Source organism: Topomyia yanbarensis, chromosome 3 (assembly GCF_030247195.1).
Source record: "Topomyia yanbarensis strain Yona2022 chromosome 3, ASM3024719v1, whole genome shotgun sequence".
Lineage (NCBI taxonomy): Eukaryota > Metazoa > Arthropoda > Insecta > Diptera > Culicidae > Topomyia > Topomyia yanbarensis.
In genome coordinates, this window is record NC_080672.1 from 308740555 (window position 1) to 308763122 (window position 22568).

General features: G+C 41.7%; 1 protein-coding gene across 1 annotated transcript in view; it reads left to right on the plus strand.

Annotated features, from left to right (window-relative positions):
* The first annotated feature begins 2863 nt into the window (after positions 1-2863).
* Positions 2864-22568, plus strand: part of LOC131689141 (uncharacterized) — a 42691-nt gene continuing 22986 nt past the window's right edge. The window contains exons 1-2 of the mRNA XM_058974013.1: positions 2864-3091; positions 19136-19313. Of these exons, the coding sequence (XP_058829996.1) occupies positions 19204-19313 (110 nt within the window). The 5' untranslated portion in view covers positions 2864-3091; positions 19136-19203. The remainder of the gene's footprint in view (positions 3092-19135; positions 19314-22568) is intronic.

The window sequence follows — 22568 nt, forward strand, 5'->3', positions numbered from 1 at the left end:
CGTCGCTGTCTACTCAGTCTAGTCCGCAGCGGTGAATCTAGCTTACGCTAACGGAGAGTTCTCTGGCGAAAAAAGTTCTCCCAATATCGATTCTTCTTTGGTTTTCGCTATTTTTCTATTGGAACAACCGGTGGGGTGCCGTGGTCGGTCTGACGAATCCGCATGGAGCGTGACGTCTGGTTCGCTGGCGTTTCGACGACTCATACTCGCTGCTCTGTTGCAGTCTACTCGACTAGTCCTCGGCGGTGAATCTAGCTTATTCCTGCGGAGAGTTCCCTGGCGGTGATTGCTCTCCCGAAACCGTTGTTCAATGTTCCGTTGTAAGACGGTCATGATCGACATCAGCGGTTCTCAACCTTTTTCGTACCACGGACTCCTTAGATATCACACTGGGTTGCTGCGGACCCCCATAGATAAACATCAATTTTGTATGCTATCAATATATTATTTTCAATTTGTTAGGAAACATGACTTGAAATTTCAATATGCACTCGGAAAATATATTTTTCTTCGCGGACTCCCAGCAATGACTTCGCGGACCCCAGGTTGAGAATCACTGATCTACATCATATCTCTGTTTGCTGTATTCCACGTCTTTACGTCGCTTGTCATTCTGTAGGCTACATTATCCGGGTTGATGTCCGGTCCTCCCGTATTAAGTACCTCCTTGCACGTCTCTTCAAACCTCGAACATTCAAAGACTCTCCTCGGACATTCAAAGACTTCAAACATCGGACATTCAAAGACGCTCCGGTGTCTCCTCGACGATCTCATACTCCAAGCACAGTGTTGACGTTGCGTACCCACACCGATGAAGATACTCCTTAAGCAGCCGTGGCTCGGTAGGAGCTGTTTCAGGTGGAAGGCCATCTCTCCGTGCTTTCTACCCACGCCGACAGGGTTGGATGAGCCGGTAGGTCCACTTTCCTTTCTCCGTATTGTCACATTCCTGCTGCCACGTCACCATCGAATCGATTCTCATCATCTTCCTCACGTTTCTGGCTTTTCATTGTTTGTAGCACTTGATATCCTCCATCAGGGTAATGTAGATGGGCTTTTCGCGGCTTCATTGTCTCCGTCACCGACACCTCCATTTCTTCAAGTGTCTCCCCGTTAGTGACACATCGTCCACGAAACCAACGATTTTCACTTTCCTGGGAAGCCGCAGTGTTAAGACCCCATCGTACATCTCATTCCAAAGTGTTGGACAGAGAATGGAGCACTGAGGAACGCCCGCTGTGACTCGCATTGCCTATTGCCCGTTTGTTCGTCTGGTACAGCAGTGCTCTACTATGGAAGTAGCTTTTCAGGATCTGGCTCATTCTTTTATGCCACGCTGCGGTATTGGTCTATTCGAGGTTGCATGGCTCGGTGACTTCCCACACTTTGGCAGCAACATCAGTTTCTGCACCTTCCTCATTTCGGGAATTACCATCATCTAAAGACTTCAGCAGTAGCATCCTGAACATGTCCGGATACGTTAGGATCGCAGCTTTCAGCGCTACGGTTGGTATTCCATCCGGACCGGGGGTTTTCTTTGATTTTAGTCACATCGACGCTTCTTTAAGCTCGTCGTTAGTCACTTACCACTCGGCTGTGTTACCTCCTTCTTCTTCGTCGTACGGTGTCGGTGACCAGGTGGTTGAATCGTGATTCGGGAAGAGAACCTCAACGATTATCTTTAGTTTTCCCGGGTATATTTCAGCTGGTGTCGCAGACCCTCGTCTTCATCATGACGACTCAGTACGCGTCCCCCAGAGATTGGCGTTTATTTCTCAGCACAGCTACTTATGGCAATTGGCTTGCTAAGCTTGATCTCCCGTTTTAAAGAGTCCTCCAAACCCCCCCCCCCCCCGGCTACTACGCCACTGCCTTCTTGGATAGAGCTGTTGAAGTACCGTATTGCTCTTTGAGCTGTTCGTTCTGAGACAGACACAGTCTCGAACTTCTTGTAACATGGCGTGTGAACGTGAGTTCGAGTGCAAAGGAATTATCTTTGAGATCAACAATCAACGCCGGGGTCAGACTAAATTCTCGGTATAGTGCACTAAATTTGTTCTGTCAGACTGACTGACATATATGAAGAATAAGCTAACTACTACCTTTGACGAAAAAATATGTACACCATTCAGCAGCGAAATGAAGTCATTCACCAGGCTCAGACACACAGTCCGCTTAGTGTTCACAATATTTTCGTAAGAGTTGATCAGTTTAATCATGAATCATTACACCATTATTATTACATATTTGCCAACAGAGTGACAAACATTTAAGAACTGTGCAGACTACGACTACGCTTTGATCTTCTTTTTGATTGTTATGTTTCTAAACTATCCCGAGGAGTAACAGATTGCCGGCTGAAAAGTTTTATGAACCAATTATATCTGATCAGTCTCTAACCTTGCGCATATAGGAGCATTCTCCTCAGTGTACATTGTACTAAGCGAAGTAGGCGCAAACATCAGATTGTCTCCTGAAAATTCTCAGACAGTCAATAGAAGTAAAATACCATGAACGTGTGAATGGAACACCTTAGCGATGCAAAATTAGATCTTGTCTCGTTTCATATCCAATGTAGTACAATACAGCAATAAAGGCATATTTTCTTAGTAAGAAAGGTAATTAAATACAACCTCGTATTCCAACCGCACTAACCGTATTCCGACTGCACTCTGCTATAAACGTACAGTATACTCATCCACTAGGAGTTGCGCAAATCCCCCAGGCGCACCAGATACGAGTGCGACAAATTCCGGTGCGCACATCTTCTTCATCGCGGACTACCTAGCTACATGCGTATGCGTGTGCTGCTGGTGCGGGAAAATCCGCGAAAACCACTTGATTCATAAAATTGTCTTGCCGCGGAAAATTCACATTCAGTAGTGAACGAATCGTCCGGGTAACCATTTGGCAGACGCGACTAGCAGTGAACGGAAAGTAATTCGAATAGAAGCGACACTCGGGCTCGGATCTACTTACATTCACAGCTCGAGAGAATCCCGGTTTAACGACTCAGAGTCTGTTGAACTTTTACATTTCGCGTTCGGACGTCGAATTTGTGTTTCGTTTGCACGGTTCGTGTTAAAACTAGGTAGGTTCGATTGATGGGATTGATTTGTTTAATAAAACTAAGAAAAGTGTAAAAATTACTCGATTCGAGCTTTTTCAATCTAAATGACCAGGCGTCTCCATCAGTTACAAAGAAACATTTCAGTGAAAAATTGGTTAACAGCGAATGAAAACAAAAGCAACTAAAAGGACTAGAGTGGTGTTCCTTAAGTGTTGAAAGTTATTGCGCAACATTTGAACTGCTTGGAGGGAGGATTACTGTGTCATATTATCTAAATGCTATGTACGACTAGAAACGTGTTTGTCTGGAAAAAAAATGCTAACAGTTTACGATTATTGACTCTGTCTAGACCGCACTTTCTGAGTTAATTCATCATCTGGGAAAATTGTTCGTGTGCATAGAATAAACAAAAATTTTAGCAGCTGTTAAAATATTACCCTTGGTGAAGATATGTGACCACCATCGAACTGCCGACTACCGATGGCCATATTTTCACAAATTAATGGAGAATATATCCGAGAAGCATGAACCGAAAGAAGACCTAGCATCGGAAAAATTAAACTCAATATTTTCTTCCCTTGTAATAAACAAATCAGTGTCAGTGGGTGCGAAAGATTTGTCTGAGTATTTGTGTGTGTGTGTGTGTGTGAACTAGGTATTTCTTCTGACGCACAGCACTGCCAACACCGGTGAGATAATAGTGTAATTTTAATTTCCACCCAGTTCGATGTGGAAAACTTTGGCGCTTAAAATATGTCACTCACATGATATACCTGTGCTGATACCTTGCAAAAATAGCCAAACCGGGGCGGATGGAAAAATATTAACGTTTGTGATTGCAAGCGATGCGCTTCCAGGTCAAGTTTGAAGGAGACGCTTAGTCGGCTGTGAAGTACAGTGATGTCTAACCGTGTTGATTATTCGAAGAATTTCATTCATATTTTCTTTTGGAATATGCTTAAACCTGGTCAGTGTCAAATTTTGTACTTTCACCATTGTTAATCGGGGAACTATTACGCAATTCTTTTATTGGTTTGAATTACGTACAATTCAGAGGACATATCTTACCAGAGTAAATATAATTAAGAGTACATTATTTCAAACCCTCGGTTCAAAGACATGCTTGTTGGCTGTTCTAACCAATTGGTATAGGAAAGAGAGCGGGACGCACCCTTTTTTCTGATTAAATTTATCTAACACTCGATTTAAAATTTTGATATAAATAAATCTATTGTTTCAGTAAGGTTGCCCAATTCAAAATATCAAGGGAAGGGGCTGTACAGTTCATAACTTTCACTTGTAGAACGAAAGGACTATTGCACTCTTGGCTCGGAAACAACTACATTATAAATTTCATGTTTTTCTATTAGTTCGTGACTATTTCAAACCCAGTATTGCGTGAAACCTCACCACAAGGCTTTTTCTAATTTAAAACTTAATTCTTAATTTAATTCGTACTATTATTATATATTTGTTTTCCGAGTTTTTCAAATTATTATCATGAGTTCTACATTATATGTTTTTGTCAGTGTTTCAAAAATCACTCCAATCAGCATGCGTTGAAGAAATCATAGTTTGACAAATCATTAAAATCCATGATTTCATCACTCATGGTTTTTTTGGCTCTTGAGGAGTGAAAACCGCCAAGGAGTGAAAACAGGTTACTAGATTATAATTGCAGCATACAGTTTAAAAGCTCGAGCTCAATTTATGGCGTTTTCGTTTTTTCTTGGTGCTACACCGGTGTAGTGCAAAGAAAGAGATAGACTGATTACACCTAAGGTTGAATGAGTGTAGCACCGACTATACCGGTGTAGTGCACTGTCAAAAACGAATATGCCATTAGATTTTCAATTTTCATTTTATCAAGCACAAAAAGCAAAACAGATCCTTGGTACAGTTCATGGCGAAAGCTTCTTTTCGATAGAGTTCGAAGGTCAGCATTCAATGGTTAGCGTACTAGGCTAGGCTTAGGGCATTACAGTAATTGATAGTAGACCTGTTTTGCATCCTTCCACTATGCATTTGAACTTTCGGATTTCATCACCTCAGCAGAAACATTTTTACACCGGATTTGGGATATGTATGCCCATGATTATTGTTATAATATATTTGTTTAAGAAAATTAAATTGAAAACAAATGATTTGCATCAATATATACAGGGTGCGCCATCTGGATGTATCCTATTTCAACATTGAACAACTCCGCCATTTTCCAGCCGATTTTGACAGATAAACACATTAAACAGATAATGAAACATCATTTAGGGCCATTTTAGCTATAAGTCGATTTACACCAAAAGAACGCGCTGAAATCGTAGCGCATTACATGGAAAACGATCGTTCAATAGCGAAAACTGTGCGTGCTTATCATAAAAAAATATGGCAGGCTTACTTCAGCCTTTCCGACGGAGTGAACAAAATTGTCGAATTTGGGGAAAACAGAACCCACACATTATGCATCAAACACCACGGCACGACCAGAAAGTAACTGTTTGGGCCAGATTTTGCTCCAAAACAATCATCCGGTCCTTATTTTTTCAAAGAGGCAGAGACCATCGACAACGCACGCTACCGTTGGATTTTGGCGCACTTTGTCTGTCCACAAATGCAAAAAAATGGTCTGAAAAACATCTATTTTCAACAAGACATTAGCAGAGTTTGAAATTAAAATCGGTCTATAAGCGGCGACAGAACAAGAATCACAAGCCGGAGTGGACAGGATGAGCCAAAACCAGGAGTGAAAACCTAAGAGTCAAAACCCCTTGGATTGCTTTGATTTTTTACTCACTCCCAGAAACGTGCTTCACAATGATTGGTTTCCATCGCTCCTTTGAAAACAGGCTCCTTGGTGTGAAACGCGTGGTTTATTTGAAACACTGGTTTTTGTATAATTGTATAAGTTTAAATTTTTATTCAAGAAATATTCTTTCCATTTTTGCTTTATATTGTTGTTGGTTTATTTTCGACTATTTCATTTTTCAACTATCCGCAATTAGCAATCTAATTTAGGTCAACCATTTTTCAACCATTGGAGAAAATTCATTATCATTTTTTTCAGGTTTTGTTTGTTCAAATTGTTGAATATGTTTTGCCTTTCTCATATAGAAAGGTTATGCAATCACCAGGGGCGGCGAAACACTTTACGCCAGAGTGGGTAGAAAGCATAGGGTAAGGGGTCCATTAGTAAGGATTTTTTCCTTTTTCGCAATGCACACGCTTACATTACATTCACATTAAATCACGTTCGTTTATGCAAATGGAATTGTGGTACATCGATGTTTTCAAATATGTGTAGTGCGAGATACATGCGTTGCACATCTAAATTATTTGAAATGGTTCAAAATTTCGAGTGGGTAATTACTCACTCAGTTATTCTCGAGTGGATAATACTACCCATACTAGCCACGCTTTTCGCCGGCCCTGGCAATCACTCTAAAAATCGTCAACCTAATCCCGGCGATTTTTTTTTACTTTTTTAGGCGTAGGTAGGAGTATCCAGTGAGGGATTGCTACTTTAAAATTGAAACTAGTTTAAAATTTCTTAACAAGTTGAAAATTTTCGGCAGGGTTCGGACCCCCCGGATCTTCTTCCTTGATCCGCCGCTGCCCAGTAAAGTTCAGCCGGAAATGAACCGGAATTCTGGCTGGTTCCAGTTCGCATTCCGGCTCCAGTGACACAACCGATTCTAACTAGAATCGGTTGTGTCACTGGAGCCGGAGTACGAGCTGGAACCAGCCAGAATTCCGGTTCATTTCCAGCTGAGCTTAACTGGGTGGTTTTAAGCGATGTTTCAGTGTCGACACATAGCATCTCAAGATCGTGGCTGTCGATCCATTGTATGTATGTGCAAATCGTACTGAATATGTAATATAATATGTAATAATCAGCGTCTTGTAGATAATCAACTTCGCGCGGCGGCGAATTTTGTTCGACCGGCGCGTCCTCCGGAGTCCAAAGTAGGCACGATTTTCTGCCAAGATCCGTCTCTGAATTTCTCTGCCGGTATCATTGTCGGCGGTTACCAGTGAGCTCAAATACACGAATTCGTCGACCATCTCGATTTTGTCACCGTCAATCCGAACTCGGGATGGGAGGTTCGCATTGTCGTCTCTAGAACCTCTTCCTCTCATGTATTTTGTCTTCGAAACGTTGATGGCAAGTCCAATCCTGCTGGCTTCAGTTTTCAGTCTGATGTAGGTTTCCGACATCGCCTCAAAGTTCTATGCCATTATGTCAATGTCGTCGGCGCAGCCAAGAAACTGGACGGAGTTCCTGAAGATCGTGCCACTCGTGTCTATCCCCGCTCTCCTTATTACACCTTCTCACGCAACGTTGAACAGCAGGCTTGCCGTAACCCTCTTCGAGATTCAAAGGGACTCGAGAGTGTCCCTGATACTCGAACAACGCACATCACCCGATCCATCGTCGCTGATTTGAAATCGATGAACAAATGATGTGTGGGGATGTATTTGCGGCACTTCTGCAGAACCTGCCGAATCGCGGATATTTGGTCCGTGATGGGGCGGGAACCCATGAATTCCGCTTGGTAGTGTCACACGAACTCCCTTGCAAATGGTGACAATCGGCGGTAATGAATTTGGGAGAGGACCTTGTAGGCAGTGCTAAGTAGTGTGATCGCGCAGTAGTTGCAGCTATCCAACTTGTCACCCTTTTTGTAGATTGGGCAAACGACAGCCTCCATCTACTCCTTCGGAAGAATCTCCTCCTCCCAAATTTTGGCGATTACGCAGTGCTCTAGCCAGTGTTTCACCACCGTATTTTAATAGCTCGCTGGGTAGTTGATCTACACCGGCAGCTTTGTTGTTTTTCCGCCGACCCATCTCCTCCTTGACTTCTTGGAGAACAGGGGCCGGCAGCCTATCGTCTTCTGCGCGTGCTCCAAGATCCGTTGCCATACCGCCTTCGTCCTCTGCTGCTTCACCGTTGACGTGCTCGTCATAGTACTACTTCCTCCTCTCAATCACCTCACACTCGTTCGCAAGAAGGTTGCCGTCTGAGTCCCTGCACATATCGGTTTACGGAACGTAGCCTTTGCGCGAGCTGTTCAGCTTCTCGTAGAACTTCCGTGTGTCGTTTACGCGGCACAGTTGTTCCATCGCTTCGCGATCTCGTTCCTCCTGTTGGCGCTTCTTTCTCTGGAGGACCGAGGTTTGCCTGTTCCGTGCTTGTTTGTATCGCTCCACATTCTGTCTCGTTTCGTGCTAAATTCTTCTACTCTATTACCTGCTTACATTCGTCATCGAACCAGTCGTTTCCTCAATTCGGAATTGCTGTACCTAGTGCCGCTATAGCAGTACTTCCTATGGCGAAACGGATCTTCCTCCAGCTATCTTCAAGTGTAGTTGCGCCCAGCTGTTCTTCCGTAGGTAATGCTGCTTCCAGCCGCTGTGCGTAGTCTTAGGCAACCCCAGCGTCCCGAAGTTGCGCGATGTTGGACCTTGGCGTCCGACGAGTGTTGTACACCGTCGAGAGTTTTGAGCGCATGCATACTGCAACTAGCTAATGGTCCGAATCTAAATTCGCACTGCGGTAGGTACGAACGTTGGTGATTTCAGAGAAAAATCGCCCGTCGATTGGAATGTTATCGATTTGGTTTTCGGTGCGTTGGTCAGGTGATCTCCAGGCAGCTTTGTGGATATCTTTGCGGGGGAAGCAGGTACTACGGACTACCATGCCACGGAAGGCTCCGAAGTTCACGCATCGTTGGCCGTTGTCATTCGATGCGTGCAAGCTATTTGGCCCGATTACCGGTCTAAACATTGCCTTCCGTCCTACTTGAGCGTTCATATCACCGATGACGATTTTCACGTCCCGTTGCGAACAGCCGTCGTCCTCAAAAGCTTCGCGTAGAACGCTTCCTTCTCATCGTCAAGTCTCCAATCGTGTGGGCAGTGTACGTTGATGATGCTGTAGTCGAGGAAAAAGCCTTTGATCCTCAACTTACACATCCTTGCGTTGATCGGAGTCTATGCAATCACGCGTTGACGTATCCTACCCAGCACTACAAAGCCGGTTCCCAGCTCGTTGGTGGTGCCACAGCTCTGGTAGAAAGTAGCCGCCCGATGACCGCTTTTCCATACCTTTTTCCTGTCAAGCAAAGTTCCTGCAGTGCTACGACTTCAAAATTGAGCGGTTAGAGTACGTCGTAGATTATCCTGTCGAAAGCTGCAAAGCAGAGTGACCTGCAGTTCCATGTTCCGAGTTTCCAATCGTAGTCCTTATTTCGTCGCGTAGGTCGTTGCAGATTGTTCTGATTCGTATTTTTTTCTGCATTGTCCGTAACGGTTAGTTTCCAGGGCGGCTTGTTGGGCCTTCCCCAACCTCCTGTCTCGCCGGAGGACCATCGTGTCAGCTCTGTTTAGAGTCCCACGCTGACACGTGGACGATACATCAGCCGCCCCTAACATGGAGAACAGACGCTATTTTGAGCTGCCCCTAACATGGGGAACAGACGCTCGGATGGACTCACCCTCCGAAAAGAGAAGCCCCCCCTTCCCAGTCAGCATACGACCATGGTCCCACTGGGGTTGGCTTTCCTATGGTTACTCGTACCCCAGCTGGTACCGCGGGCAGGTAGGGATAGGTGGTACTGGACAAGAGGATAAGGACCGCTGTGGTGAACCACAGGGTCTATATTACGCATTGCCCAGTCATTCACCAACCGCGAATTGCACCGACCAATCATGGATCAGATAATTACTACACTTTCAGAAAATCCATTATTTCCGTTATTTTTAGTAATTGTATATGCATTCTAACACGGAGCAGCACAAATTAATCCACGGAGATGAATCCTAATAATCACCTTCTCTCCCGGTGTTGACATACAGTTTTCGGACATCTGACAAGTGGACTTGCTGAAACCGACTGAAATGACAATTTTTTCTGATCAAGATTTGCGGCTCGGTGCATGAAATTAGTGGGAACCAATCAGGAACGAGCTGCAGTTAGATAATTAGAAATCGGTTTTTTCGCGCGTGTGTGTATGTGTGTATGCTATCTTACATCCATCAGAAATGAAAATGATGACCTCTGCTAGTAGCACGTATCGACACAAACTGATTCATCCACCAGAATTGTAAAGCTCACAAATATTTCTCGGTATTGTACAGCCACTCGCTCGCGCCAAGCAACCAAATACGAATGTTGATAGGAACAAATCTACAGCGGACCTATATTTGAAACATTTCATCATTTAAGTGTTTCGTTGGTGCACCATATTGACGGCTCTGACCGAGATGAGCTGAAAATTTTCGCCATTTTCGGTAGTTATTGAAAGATTTTTTAAAACACAGTATTTTCGGTATTAATGCATGTTATAAATACTCCAAATTTTAATACTACATTGCGGAACATATTTTCGATAAATTTGCCTTAAATCTCAAATCATTCTATTAAATATGATGGAAGTTACTAACGTTCAAAATCTGACGCGACTGCCACAGCTGATATTTTGAACGTTAGAAGTATTCTCCTCCAAAATTGTTTACTGAGATCTCAGCTGTTGAGATTTCGGCAAAAGATGCGAAAAAGCAGAGATTCAGCAGAAACAATTAAGTGTGCATAATTTAAAAACATATCATTTAAATAATTAACTTCATTCTGACCAATATCTAGCATTGTATCCGAGTTTTGTTAAACGTGGCAACCGCAAGTGATAAAGTGCTCATTTTTGGTGTTTTAGTTCTATAGAACCTTAAGTTTTTTAATTATAATTCGTTTATTTGACTCAGTAGAATACGTGTAGCTAAGCGGAGTCGGAATGTAAATGGTAAAACGAATTTTAATGGTTGTCTAGCAGATTTCATGCGAGCGACTAGCCATTACGCGTGGAGATCTGTTTACAAGGCGGGGAAATACTTTTTCATCACCAACACCATTGTCTTGGCGGTCACTCATTTCTATCTCGTACACTTCTGTGTCATCATCGTGGTTACTGGCTTCATGTTCGTGAACATCCAATTTTGAAGTAGAATACTTCTAACGTTTCAGGCTAGGGGTTCCGTTTAAAAATTTTCTGCCGTAATTTTACCCGAGGTTTTGAACGTGAATATCTGCCGTAATACTGAATGAAAAAATAATATTTTTGCGCTATCTCATTGGAAATATGTGCAACAGTTTTGTATCCAATTCAGTAGAATGCACAATTACTACAAATAACGGAAATAATGGATTTTATGAAAGCAGTAATTATCTGATCCATGATTGGTCGGTACAATTCGACCAAGTAGCGAGCGTTGTTAGCACTTTGTTATCCAATGAATAGCGATACAAAAAGAGAACATAAGATAAAAATCGTTAGTTTGCGTTCTGACTTTGTAAGCGTAGCAGCTGCTGTGTTCCATGCCAGCTCGCATTCTTCGGTGGTACGTAGTACATCCCATGACAGCCGTCTGGCACTGATAGAATTTCATTTCAATGATACACGAGCGTGCCAGTTTCATGTATACACAGAAGAATTATGTCTGGCGTCAGGTGCGTGTTCAGATAAATTCATCACGGCGTGCGTTAAGTGTGCACTGACGTGTGGTCTTTGGTTCGTTTTTCTTTGGCACGCGGTAGTGCGAATGCGATTGATGATTTGATTAGCACTGGTTGTTTTGTTGTGTAATGGTGTTGGCTTATCGGATGCTGATATTATGATTTTCTGCTGATGATTTGATACGAGTTACTTTGCAAAGCTTACTTGCGAGTTTATAGAACATTTTTAAACCTCCCGGGAAACTTAAAATACTCGGTACTCGAGGCAAAATAGGGAATCGTTTTACGTATCAACATGCTATAAAATAACGATCCGTAGAACTAAATTAATTGTATAACAGGTTGATGTACGACGGGATTTGTACATCCACATTAACCGTTATTTGTCCGGCGCGGTACCTTTTTAAGTTTCAATTAATGAAATTTCTATGTTTTATCCATAGCTGAAAATTTAAACTTTGTGACATCTTAAAACTTCACTAAGTCAAGCTTTTGGATTAATAATATTGTTGATATAGCAAGGAAGAATTGAGGAGAGGATTCTGATTTTTTTACTATGTAACCGACGTGGGTACCCGTGTACCAATAAAACTGAAATGCCAATAACTAAGCTAATTTCCAACCGATTTTGATATTTTTGGATGTTCTGGATTCAGAAATTCATCCGCTTTTGGACTTGGTAAAAATCAATTGGGTTACTTCATTCAAATTTTTTAATCTTCTGCACCCAAAACAAAAATCTCTTGCAATAATTGCAAGCGACAATCATTTGCAAGTACTGTTAGCATCGCTTGAAATTTTTCAGTTAAAGCCACTTGCAATGTTTGCAAGCATATAAAACACTTCATCTCTTGCTATACCTAAATACGTTTCTTTAACACAACTGTCAAAGGATTGTCACCACATTCACAAGCCTATGCTGGTTGTTATAGCAACGCACGGCAAGTTTTTACTTACTGTCGGCTTTTATTCATTCTTCACCAACACAATTAAACGCAATATTGTGGCTCATTTAGTACACACGAGATAGCATCGAATTGCGGATGTGCTGATTGTATGAGTTTTAACGCTCTGTTCTCATGTGCAAGAACAGAACAGTGCTAATATTCAGTAGTGTGATGCACATGAGCATGAGTTCAAATGTGGGTGTGTTCGCTGCTTTTTTCATTAATCGTGAAAGTGTTTATATATGACTTTTATTCAGCAATAATTAACTGATAGCATGAATAAAGAATTGGTTATTAAACTGCCCGTGCGGGGTCCGCTTTTCAATGCCAGCAGTCTTATTTACCTAACGCGTGTTGGTCACCAATACACATATATCGCTAATACATAGGCAAAATTCGTTCTTGCATTGCATGCAAGGAAGCTTCTTGCAATAGGGATCTTTAGGGATGTGCGGGTTAGGGCATATTCTGATGCAGATTAGTATCGTCAGTTAATATCGCAATCCTTTTCCAATTTTTAGGCCCGAAACTATTAAAAAAAACATTTTTTAGTTTGTTTCCTTTTAGGACAATAACACATCCAAACCCATGCGACTTGCACGACTCTATAGGTTGCCTTATCAGATCTACCATAGTTTGCAGATGAAACTTGGGATGGCAGGCTGTTAGCAGATTGACCCGGTTAACAATGAGGCGAACGAGATATTTGCAGATACGTCATTTAGTCGGACAACTGTCAGTTTGTTGGTTGAATTTAATTTGTTTTTTTATTTTAATTTAAAAATCAGAAAAGAATAATTAAGGTTTACGAATGATATGAGTGCACTCGTAAGGACACCTGCTATCAATAAATATGAAAAACTGGCACAATTTTTCCAAATTAGAGATCCCTATCTTTGCATATTACCAGAACGCTTGCAATTTGTGCTAGCGATCCTTGCATTAATGCAAGTGATTCTTACAGGGTTTGTTTTGGGTGTACGAAGAATAACTGATGCAATATTCATAAAGATAAATTCTCGCCTTACAGTGTACACTATGTCTGAATGGTCCGGCTCCAAAATACTGAGCCAAAATACTGAATTCACTGAAATCAATAGAACGCAGTATAGTCAATGATACAAGGAGAACCTAAGCGTGGAATTGCGGCCACGGATGTTCAAGAACCCTGAATTATATACCCAGAACTGAGGAGACTGGTGAGTTACATCCAATCCATCGATGATATGGCCAAAATGCAGTGCCAGTAAACATCGAAACCGGCACTAGAAGAAGAATTTAGTGGTCAAAAGTGTCCAAGGCTTCGTTACGATTGTGTTACGACGAATTTCAATGAGTGTATTTGGACGAAGAAACCTACTTAAAATTAAACTTTAAGCAACTTCACGGTAAATATTTATACATTGCGATTGAACTTGGTGATGTCCCTGGTAGATATGATCAAGAATGAATCTGCATAAACCATTTAACAAACGAAAATACTGTTTCCGATTAAATAAGAAACTGGTCATTTTATGGTTTTATTGTAGAAGTTCAAACTTCAGCTTGGATTCGCATAATTTTTCATTCACTAGCACAAGAACTGGGTTTCACCAAGATTTAAAGCGAACTGACCCTACAAGGTTCGCTATACAGTCTGTTTCTTTACAACAAAGACAACGCTTCTCAGTCTACTTTCTGCGTAGACTCGAACCAGCGTAAAGCGAACGACAAAAACAATAATATTTGCCTTGCGTGCATCTTTTAAAGAACGTTTATTCTTGCACGATGATTTTAGGTATCTTTTTTTGGCGGTTTCTCCGTATAATACACTTATACACTTGGATATAGATTTATCCTTGAATGCTTCATTTTGAAGGTAGCATTAGTTCGTTAAAGTTTTCGTTTTTACCCAAAATTGACATCAATGAAAATTGATACGTTCACGAAAGTTAGTGCCTGACACTTTAAAAAATAAACCGATGTAACCAATATTTAGATACATATAGCCCGTTTAAATATATAAATAAACAGACTTATCATTAGTGGAATCGCAAATTGTAACCAAATTTGTGGCTGCTAATGACTACAATAGCTTCATCCACTGCGTCAAAATCATCAGTAAAGACCATCAACGAGGAAGCAATTGCGAAACTCAACGGATTCACACTCTATACAAGGAACTACATCTGTTGAATATCATCAAGGCAGCATTAACAATGACGTGGACTTGTTCTACAACGTCGCGGAAAGAGGTAGCAGGTAGCAGGTATTCTAACAGTCACTTATATTTGCTTACTTATTTTTATTTTGTTTTTCTTCTTGTAAATATATACAAGTGCAATTCAAATAAGAAGTCGTCTAGAGTAGGGCCCGTCAGTAATTTAAGCATATGAGGATCCATATGTTCGAATATTTTAGATTTCGATGTACGTGTACCGTCATTTCGGTATTTCCATTAGAAATAAAGAAATAACTAGTTTTAATACAACCTTTCAGAAGATTATTGATTCCCAGTAAAATTGTAGCATTCGAATTAACAGCCCAAAGTGTATTCTATTTCACTCCGGCTATGTCTCTGACTTTACCCACCTATCTTTTTGCCTTTCTCATATAGAAAGGTTATGCAATCACTCTGAAAAACGTCAACCTAATCCCGGCCCGGAGGGCCGAGTGTCATATCCCATTCGACTCAGTTCGTCGAGATCGGAAAAATGTGTGTGTGTGTATGTGTGTGTGTATGTTTGTGCGTATGTGTCAAATAATGTCACTCATTTTTCTCAGAGATGGCTGGACCGATTTGCCCAAACTTAGTCTCAAATGAAAGGTGCAACCTTCCCATCGGCTGCTATTGAATTTTGCATCGATCGGAATTCTGGTACCGGAATTACGGGTTTCAGAGTGCGGCCACACAAAAACTTCTCATATAAACTATTGGAAAAATTAAAAATAGAATTATTATTTTTGATGCTAAATGTGTTCAAGGTGCATGAAACGTCGAGATTTGATGCAAACTCGAAAAAAAATTTGACGACGATTCACTTTTTTGGATTTTGGCAAATTTTTGCCTTTCTCATATAGAAAGGTTATGCAATCACTCTGAAAAACGTCAACCTAATCCCGGCCAAATTTTTTTTCGACTCGTTTAGGGTTTCTGGATTTTAACAGGGGCGTAGTTGATGGTTCACGGAGATGGGTTACACCCCCCCCCCCTCTACTGTTCGCGCCCCTCCTTTAAAAATCTCCTTAAATCACCCCTCAGACCACCACCCCATCCAGCCCTCATACCCCTCCCTTTCAACCCCATCATCTTTAAACCACCACTATATCACAAAGCATACCAATTTAAGCTGGGGAGTCGTTCGTTCATGGGACTTTCGCCCTCTTCACATACCTATCCCCGCATGACAAAATGAGTTAGCAAGCAGATAACATTGATCTAATGCTGATTAGGCTAATGGAGTATGATATTTTTTTGTTTCAAGTGTTTCACCGTCGACACGTAGCTCATCAAGTTCGTGGCTGGCATGCCATTGTGTATAAGTGCAAAGTGTACTAAGAATGTAATGGACATTTCCACGATTATGTTGAACATAAAAAGCCTCCGTGCCATAGTTTAGAGAAATGAGAAAGGCACAATTGCACCGCTAGGTGGATTAAAACAGGTTTTTTTTCCTTGTTTCTTGCCCTTAGTCCTTGCTCGAGTTGCGAGTGTGAATATCCTCTATGAGGGTGCTGGTTGTTGACGCAATTTTGGCTGCAATATTACTAGAACAGGTGCCACAAATTTGGCAATTGTTTGTCGTTCAGGTAATGCTATTGGAGACTGTTGAAGTGTAGAGATGGAATGTGTGTAATTATATTATCTCATTATGTTTTGTACGTGCAGGGCCAGGTAACAGGAAATGGGTCGGTCCACACGGATTCTTACCACAAAAACACCATTTGTAACGGTTGGAAGTAGTTTCTAGATGTGGCTTTTGTAAGGAATTCCATTTCTTCCAAATGTGACATAAATCTTTTAGTGGCAACTATCCAAGTAAGTGATAGCAGAGCTTGTAGCCGAAGAATGATTTTCTCATCGTCCGTATGTATGAGGACCTTAGCTATAGCATTGTCACCCGGGCCAATTTGTTAACCACTATCAGCACTGAATGGCTGACATTGTAGAACTCGATAAAGGTGACTTACGTAAGCCTGGCCCCAATTTTCACTTTCAGCTAATGTTTCACATCACAAATACTCGGACTTATGCGAAAAGGCCGGAAATCAATAGTTTCCGTGTATTCCGTAACCGTTCCTCCGACGAGACACACAATGTGAAAGGAGCTGTTTTTGTCGTTCGCTTCGCACAGGCTCGGGCAGAAGCAGAAATAACACTGAGTATCGTGATATTGTGACCGATGTGTTTGGTAGGGTAGAAATAGCAAACTTCCGCACCATGTTCTCTTTAATTTGTTCAAACTAAACAATTTATAAATTTGTTAAGTGTCACCGAAAAACATGATTTTTCTTTAATTCTTTTTTTTTTCAAAAATTTCGGCTTCAGCCCCCTAGCCACCCTCACTGGCGACGTGTTTGAGCGCAAAATAAAAAGTGCATTCCGTGGAGCAACCAATCGCCTTCAAAAATTTGCAGTCACTTGGACTAGAAAGGAACTAAAAAAGTGCAGTTCTCGCCATTTAGGATCATTTTCTATTTTTTCCCATACAACCACGAGCCAGTCTAGTCTCCATGCCCAAAGACGAATCTGGGTAGTAAAACGTATTTATATGTTGAATGTGGCCTTTTTAATTTTATTTCCAGTTGTATGTAAAGGTTTAGTACAACTATTTGTATTCTTGATAAACAAAGAATGCTACAATATTAAACCGACAGCCAGGAGAAGTTCCCACCACCATTCTCGACTGCTTGTCAGGCGCCAACGTCATTGCCATTTCCTTCCACCTATGTGTTCCACCTCCTAACATTCATCAACTACTGCCCAGCATGTTTACAGAACCAATCGTTCATTTCACGGCAGGCGGAAAATTTTCAAAAGTAGGATCACCGGATCGGTTGATTTGCCGCTTTGGCTCTGTTTTTCTTTGATTATGATTTTTTTTATTCGGAGAAGCTATTTAAAGATCAGCTGGCCAGTTTTTGGACGGGGGTTCAACATTCCATCGGTAGCACACTCTACTTTGTCTTTCCGCTCTCGCTGCTTGGTTGTTGTGCAGGTGCGAATAAAGTATATTTACTGCCGGTGTCGATAAATATTTCTGAAACCTGCAACCTGCCTAATGCAATGATCTTTCATTTAAAGACTAAATTCCTCGCGATTTTTTCACACCTTTCAAAAGTGACTCATTTTTCATGCCATCACGGGAGCCGACTTCCATAAACCTGTCACTCATGCTCAGTCTAATTAATTACATCACTGCACTCGGCATGTTGCATTCGGCGCTTATGCAAATATTACACTGCAGAAGAGAATGTTAAAATAAAACCTGACTTATTCGTGCGGGACCCGTTGACACCATTCGAGAATGCGTTCTCGGGCAGCCATTTGCCGGTGAGGAATTTTTGGCCGGCAGTCATAATATTTTCTTACTGTCAGCCCCGTAGTGGATATAGCAGAGATGAAGATGAACATGTTTCACTTCGGTTTGACTTGCATCGTCGCATCGGTGAGCGAGGAAGGTCCTTTGAATTGGAATGGAAGGCAATGCTGCCGAAACTGCGGACTTGTTCTTACCAGTTCACAACAGTTTTGAATCTTTGTATATATCTTTTAAACCTGTACACTTCAATGACTAAAAAACTTTTGCAGGGCAAGTGCTATGATTTCACTCCGAACTGTTCAGGGGATGACATTTCACAACTCGAAACAAAAGGTACCTTGAATTAGTCTTTCAGAGAGATGCTGGTTGAGGTCAGTTATTATTGTGATAGTCTCTTGGTCATCATTGGCAACACTGCTTCTAAAGGTGGATCTCTGACTCGTTTCGTTTTCCTTCGATGATCGAACCTTGACTCACTTTGCATGAGACTGATGGTTGTGTCATCAAGACGTGAAAATATGACCTAAAATCTAAGCCTCAACTGCCATTACAAGTCTGTCACGTTTTGTTCACTAATCCCGGGGTTATTTTAGTCCACGGTGAAAATAGATAAGCTCTTCTTGAGTGGTTCGAGGTGAAACCACCAATTACTGGCCTCGATGAACGTAAACTATATGTATTCACTAGGCACGCGGCGTCGTAAAGCGAAAATGTCTGAACATTCGCCTAGGTTGGTGGGAGGCTGGGGAAGGAATGCTTTATTGTGTAACACACTTCAACAGCGACGACGATGATCAACACAGTAGGAAGGCGGTTCTCAACGGGTACCATATTGAGATTGTTCCGTGGTCGATTTTAGCAACGTTTGAAGAAAGCTATTATTAGACATGAAATGCCGGCTTTGTCAGTGTACATACGGCCGAACATGTGAATGGCAGGTGGTAAAGTAGTTTGCCCCATTTCGATTGTAGATGAATGGGACTGTCTGGTAAATCATACGCTACAATGGTTAAAATAAAAACATTACGATGCTTTGCACAAACGCTTCTAATTATTTAAATTAATATTTCAAATTCTTCTTTCATTCCAGCTAACTAACCCTACTTCTGCTTCAAACTAACCTCAACACACATCAACCGCCCAATCCAGCTAGCCAAGATGAGCCGCCGTCCCGGAATGCGCACCCGCGTCTATGCATCCAATCTGGGTGTGGTGGAGAACAACTACAAGGAAGCCCTAGCTCGGCTCGAGAGAAGCCGCAGACCCTCGTAAGTAATAGAAAAGATTCCCAGTTGCTTATGCATTCGGCTTGGGTTAAATACCTTAGATTCCTACCAACTAGCACATAGTACTACGATCTACCTAAAATAAAAACAATCTGCCTGTTTACGTAAATAAATCACTCTTGTTCGCGTCGAACCCAACCGGACTTTGACATTGAGCCGGCATGTGAGTCGATTCTGAGAATAGAGTTTTACCGATTAATAAAAAGTTGATCCTCCGAAACCGGACCGGGTGATCATCAATGTCAAGATTAGGTAAACACAGAACAGATGTAATACGATTATGAGTTTTGCCTCGATGGTATCCAAGGTTTATTCCACTTGGGTTTGTGGGGTATTTAAACCATGGCTGACCTTCATCAATGTTGCAAAATGATTTCAGACAGTGCACAAACTTATTTTAGTAAAAGCGTAGGACGAGGTAAGCTCACCATCAGTAGTCAGCAATTGGATCGGATTGCTTTAAATGACACGTTCACCATGAGGTACTCGCCATCTCCGTTCGTCGAGTGTATCCCATCAGTGTGATTGTGCTCAGCTCTTTCCCACTATAGGTACACGCCAGGGAATCGCTACCCGGATAGAATTCTACAATAGATGTCCTACAAACAATAAAAAAACAATAGAGATTATAGTTATTACTGTTTAAACATTATTCGACGCAGGGTTCTCGCAGTAGATTTTCAATAAAATTTCAAGTAACAATCAATTTTACTGTTCAGCAAAAAACTGATACAGTAAATTCACATTAAATTTTTCTTTTTTCGAGAAAAAAAATGTATGGAAAAAATCGATTTTTTAATGTTAAGGTGCATAACCACCCTCCTTTTGTACTGTAAAAGTTAATTTTACTATGAAATTTACTACAGAAACGTTAAAGTTTATTGTTTTTGTATTGTAACATAACGCCATAATTTACTGTAAATTATTGTAAATATACTATACTTTTATAGTGAAAATCATGGTTTTGTTACTGTACATTTCTATTCGGATACTGACGAGTCAACGAGGCTCGAACTTCACTAAGTTTCAATTTTTTTTGTTCACTTCGAAAAGGTTATGAATTTTCATACGTAAACTATGAAAAAATGTATATTTACTCTATAAAACTTCAACCGGGGCACGTATCAATAATTTTGCCCAATTTTTGTTTAATACCATGATTGATTTTATGGCCGATAATAGATAAAATACATCTGTCACATTATTCCTTATGGAAATTTACACACGACAGTCTCCTTTCGTCAACGTCCTTTTCTCATAAACATACAGAGTAACAGGTAGTTTCAGCGATATGTATAGGTACAATTATGCGCGCGTCTGACCACGAAAAACACTTTAACTGCCGCACAACATCTTTTAACTTTAACACCCATTGAGTTCCACCTTGGAGCCAACACCATTCGGCCTGCAGTTATCATGTGCCCTCGCTTTCTACCAGCTATCATGTACTTTGTCCTGTCAGAGAGTTTATAGTTATTCCGATTCTCGCCACCATTTAAAGACACAAATGCCTCTTCCACTGCTCTAAGATCAACGAGGCAATGAAGCATTCGAGCTGCCGTGATGATGGCGCCTTTCTTTTGCACTGCGGATCTTTATATAGTAACTTCAAGTGCTGTGTTGAACAGCAGATTAGAGAGTGCATCACCCCGCTATGATCCTTCTAACGTCACAAACAAGTTGGATGCCTCTCCGGCTATTTTGAAGCTTGATTCTGACTCATCCACCGTGTACGAATCAGCTCAATCAGTTTTGATCAAACATTATCTACCACAATTCGTTTTGTTACACTGAATCGTACGGTGCATCGAAATCCGCAAACAAATGATGAATCCGCAAGTTCTATCCACGGAATTTATCCGGAATTTGTCGCATGGTAAATATCTAGTTAATCGATGTTTGTCTTCCTACAAACTCGCTGTGGTAATCGACGACAAATGATTCAGTCGATACGTAGAATTGCAGATCGTTTCCCGAAGTCCTTTCTTCTTCCACACAGATCATCCAGATCGCGCTCTCGATTGCTTCTTAATGCCGACTTTTACCGTTTTTCAGCTCTCGAAAAGTCTCTCGCACTGCGTCTAGTGTTGGTGGATCCACAGCTTATCCATCATCATCCTAATTCTGTTTGTGCCGTTTGTCGTTTGTCCATCAAATAGCAACTCAAAGTTTCGAGAAAACCCTTATGGAGGAGTACTTTTGGGGATTAAAAAGTGCTATACTTCCAACCGAATTAACCACCCTTCGACACCAGGCATTGAAATTGTCGCTTGTCAAGTTCTAATCCAAGGTAAAGACCTTTGCATTGCTTCCATTCACATTCCTCCTAGAGCCTCGGTAGGGCACCGAACGCATGGTAATATCGCGGAATCCTTACCGGCACCGCGGCTAGTTCTGGAAGACTTTAACTCGCACGGTACGGTATGGTGCTGTCTTCACCATGATAATAGATCAACACTAATCCAAGGTCTTTGCGACAATTTCAACATGACCATCTTAAACACGGGAGAAATGACGCGGATTCCTACACCACCAGCACGCGCGAGCGCGTTGGATTTATCACTATGCTCGACATCGTTATAGTTAGATTTCATGTGGAAAGTGATCCCTCATCCCCACGGTAGCGATCATTTGCCTATTGTAATTTAAATTGCTAACAGTTCAAGACCATCGGAAACAATCAATGTCTCGTGTGACCTCACACGGAACATTGATTGGAAGAGTTACGCGACCGCGATATCCGTTAAAATCGAATCCACTCAAGAGCCTCCTCCGGAGGAAGAGTACAGGTTTTTGGCTGGCTTGATTCTCGACGGCGCGAATCAAGCTCAGACTAAACCAGTACCCAGCGTGAATACCCATGGACGGTCTTCCACCTTGTGGTGGGATAAAGAGTGCTCAGAGCTGTACGCGGAGAAGTCCATGGCATATAAGGCCTTCCGGGAAGACGGGTTACCCGCTAGCTATCAACAATACGCGTCGTTAGAAAGGCGAATGAAGAGTCTAATGAAAGCGACGGGTTAACGAGAGAAACAGCGATGAGCACTCTTTGGGGTACGGCTCGACGTATGCGTAACCGAAACAGTACCAACAAGAACGTGAAATATTCAAATCTGTCCGGACTCTGTCACGGTATAGAAAACGTACCGTGCAACGTCTCCTCATGATACCGCGAACGAAACACCGTTTTCGATGATGAAGTTCTCACTTGCTCTCTTGTCATGCAACAATAACGCT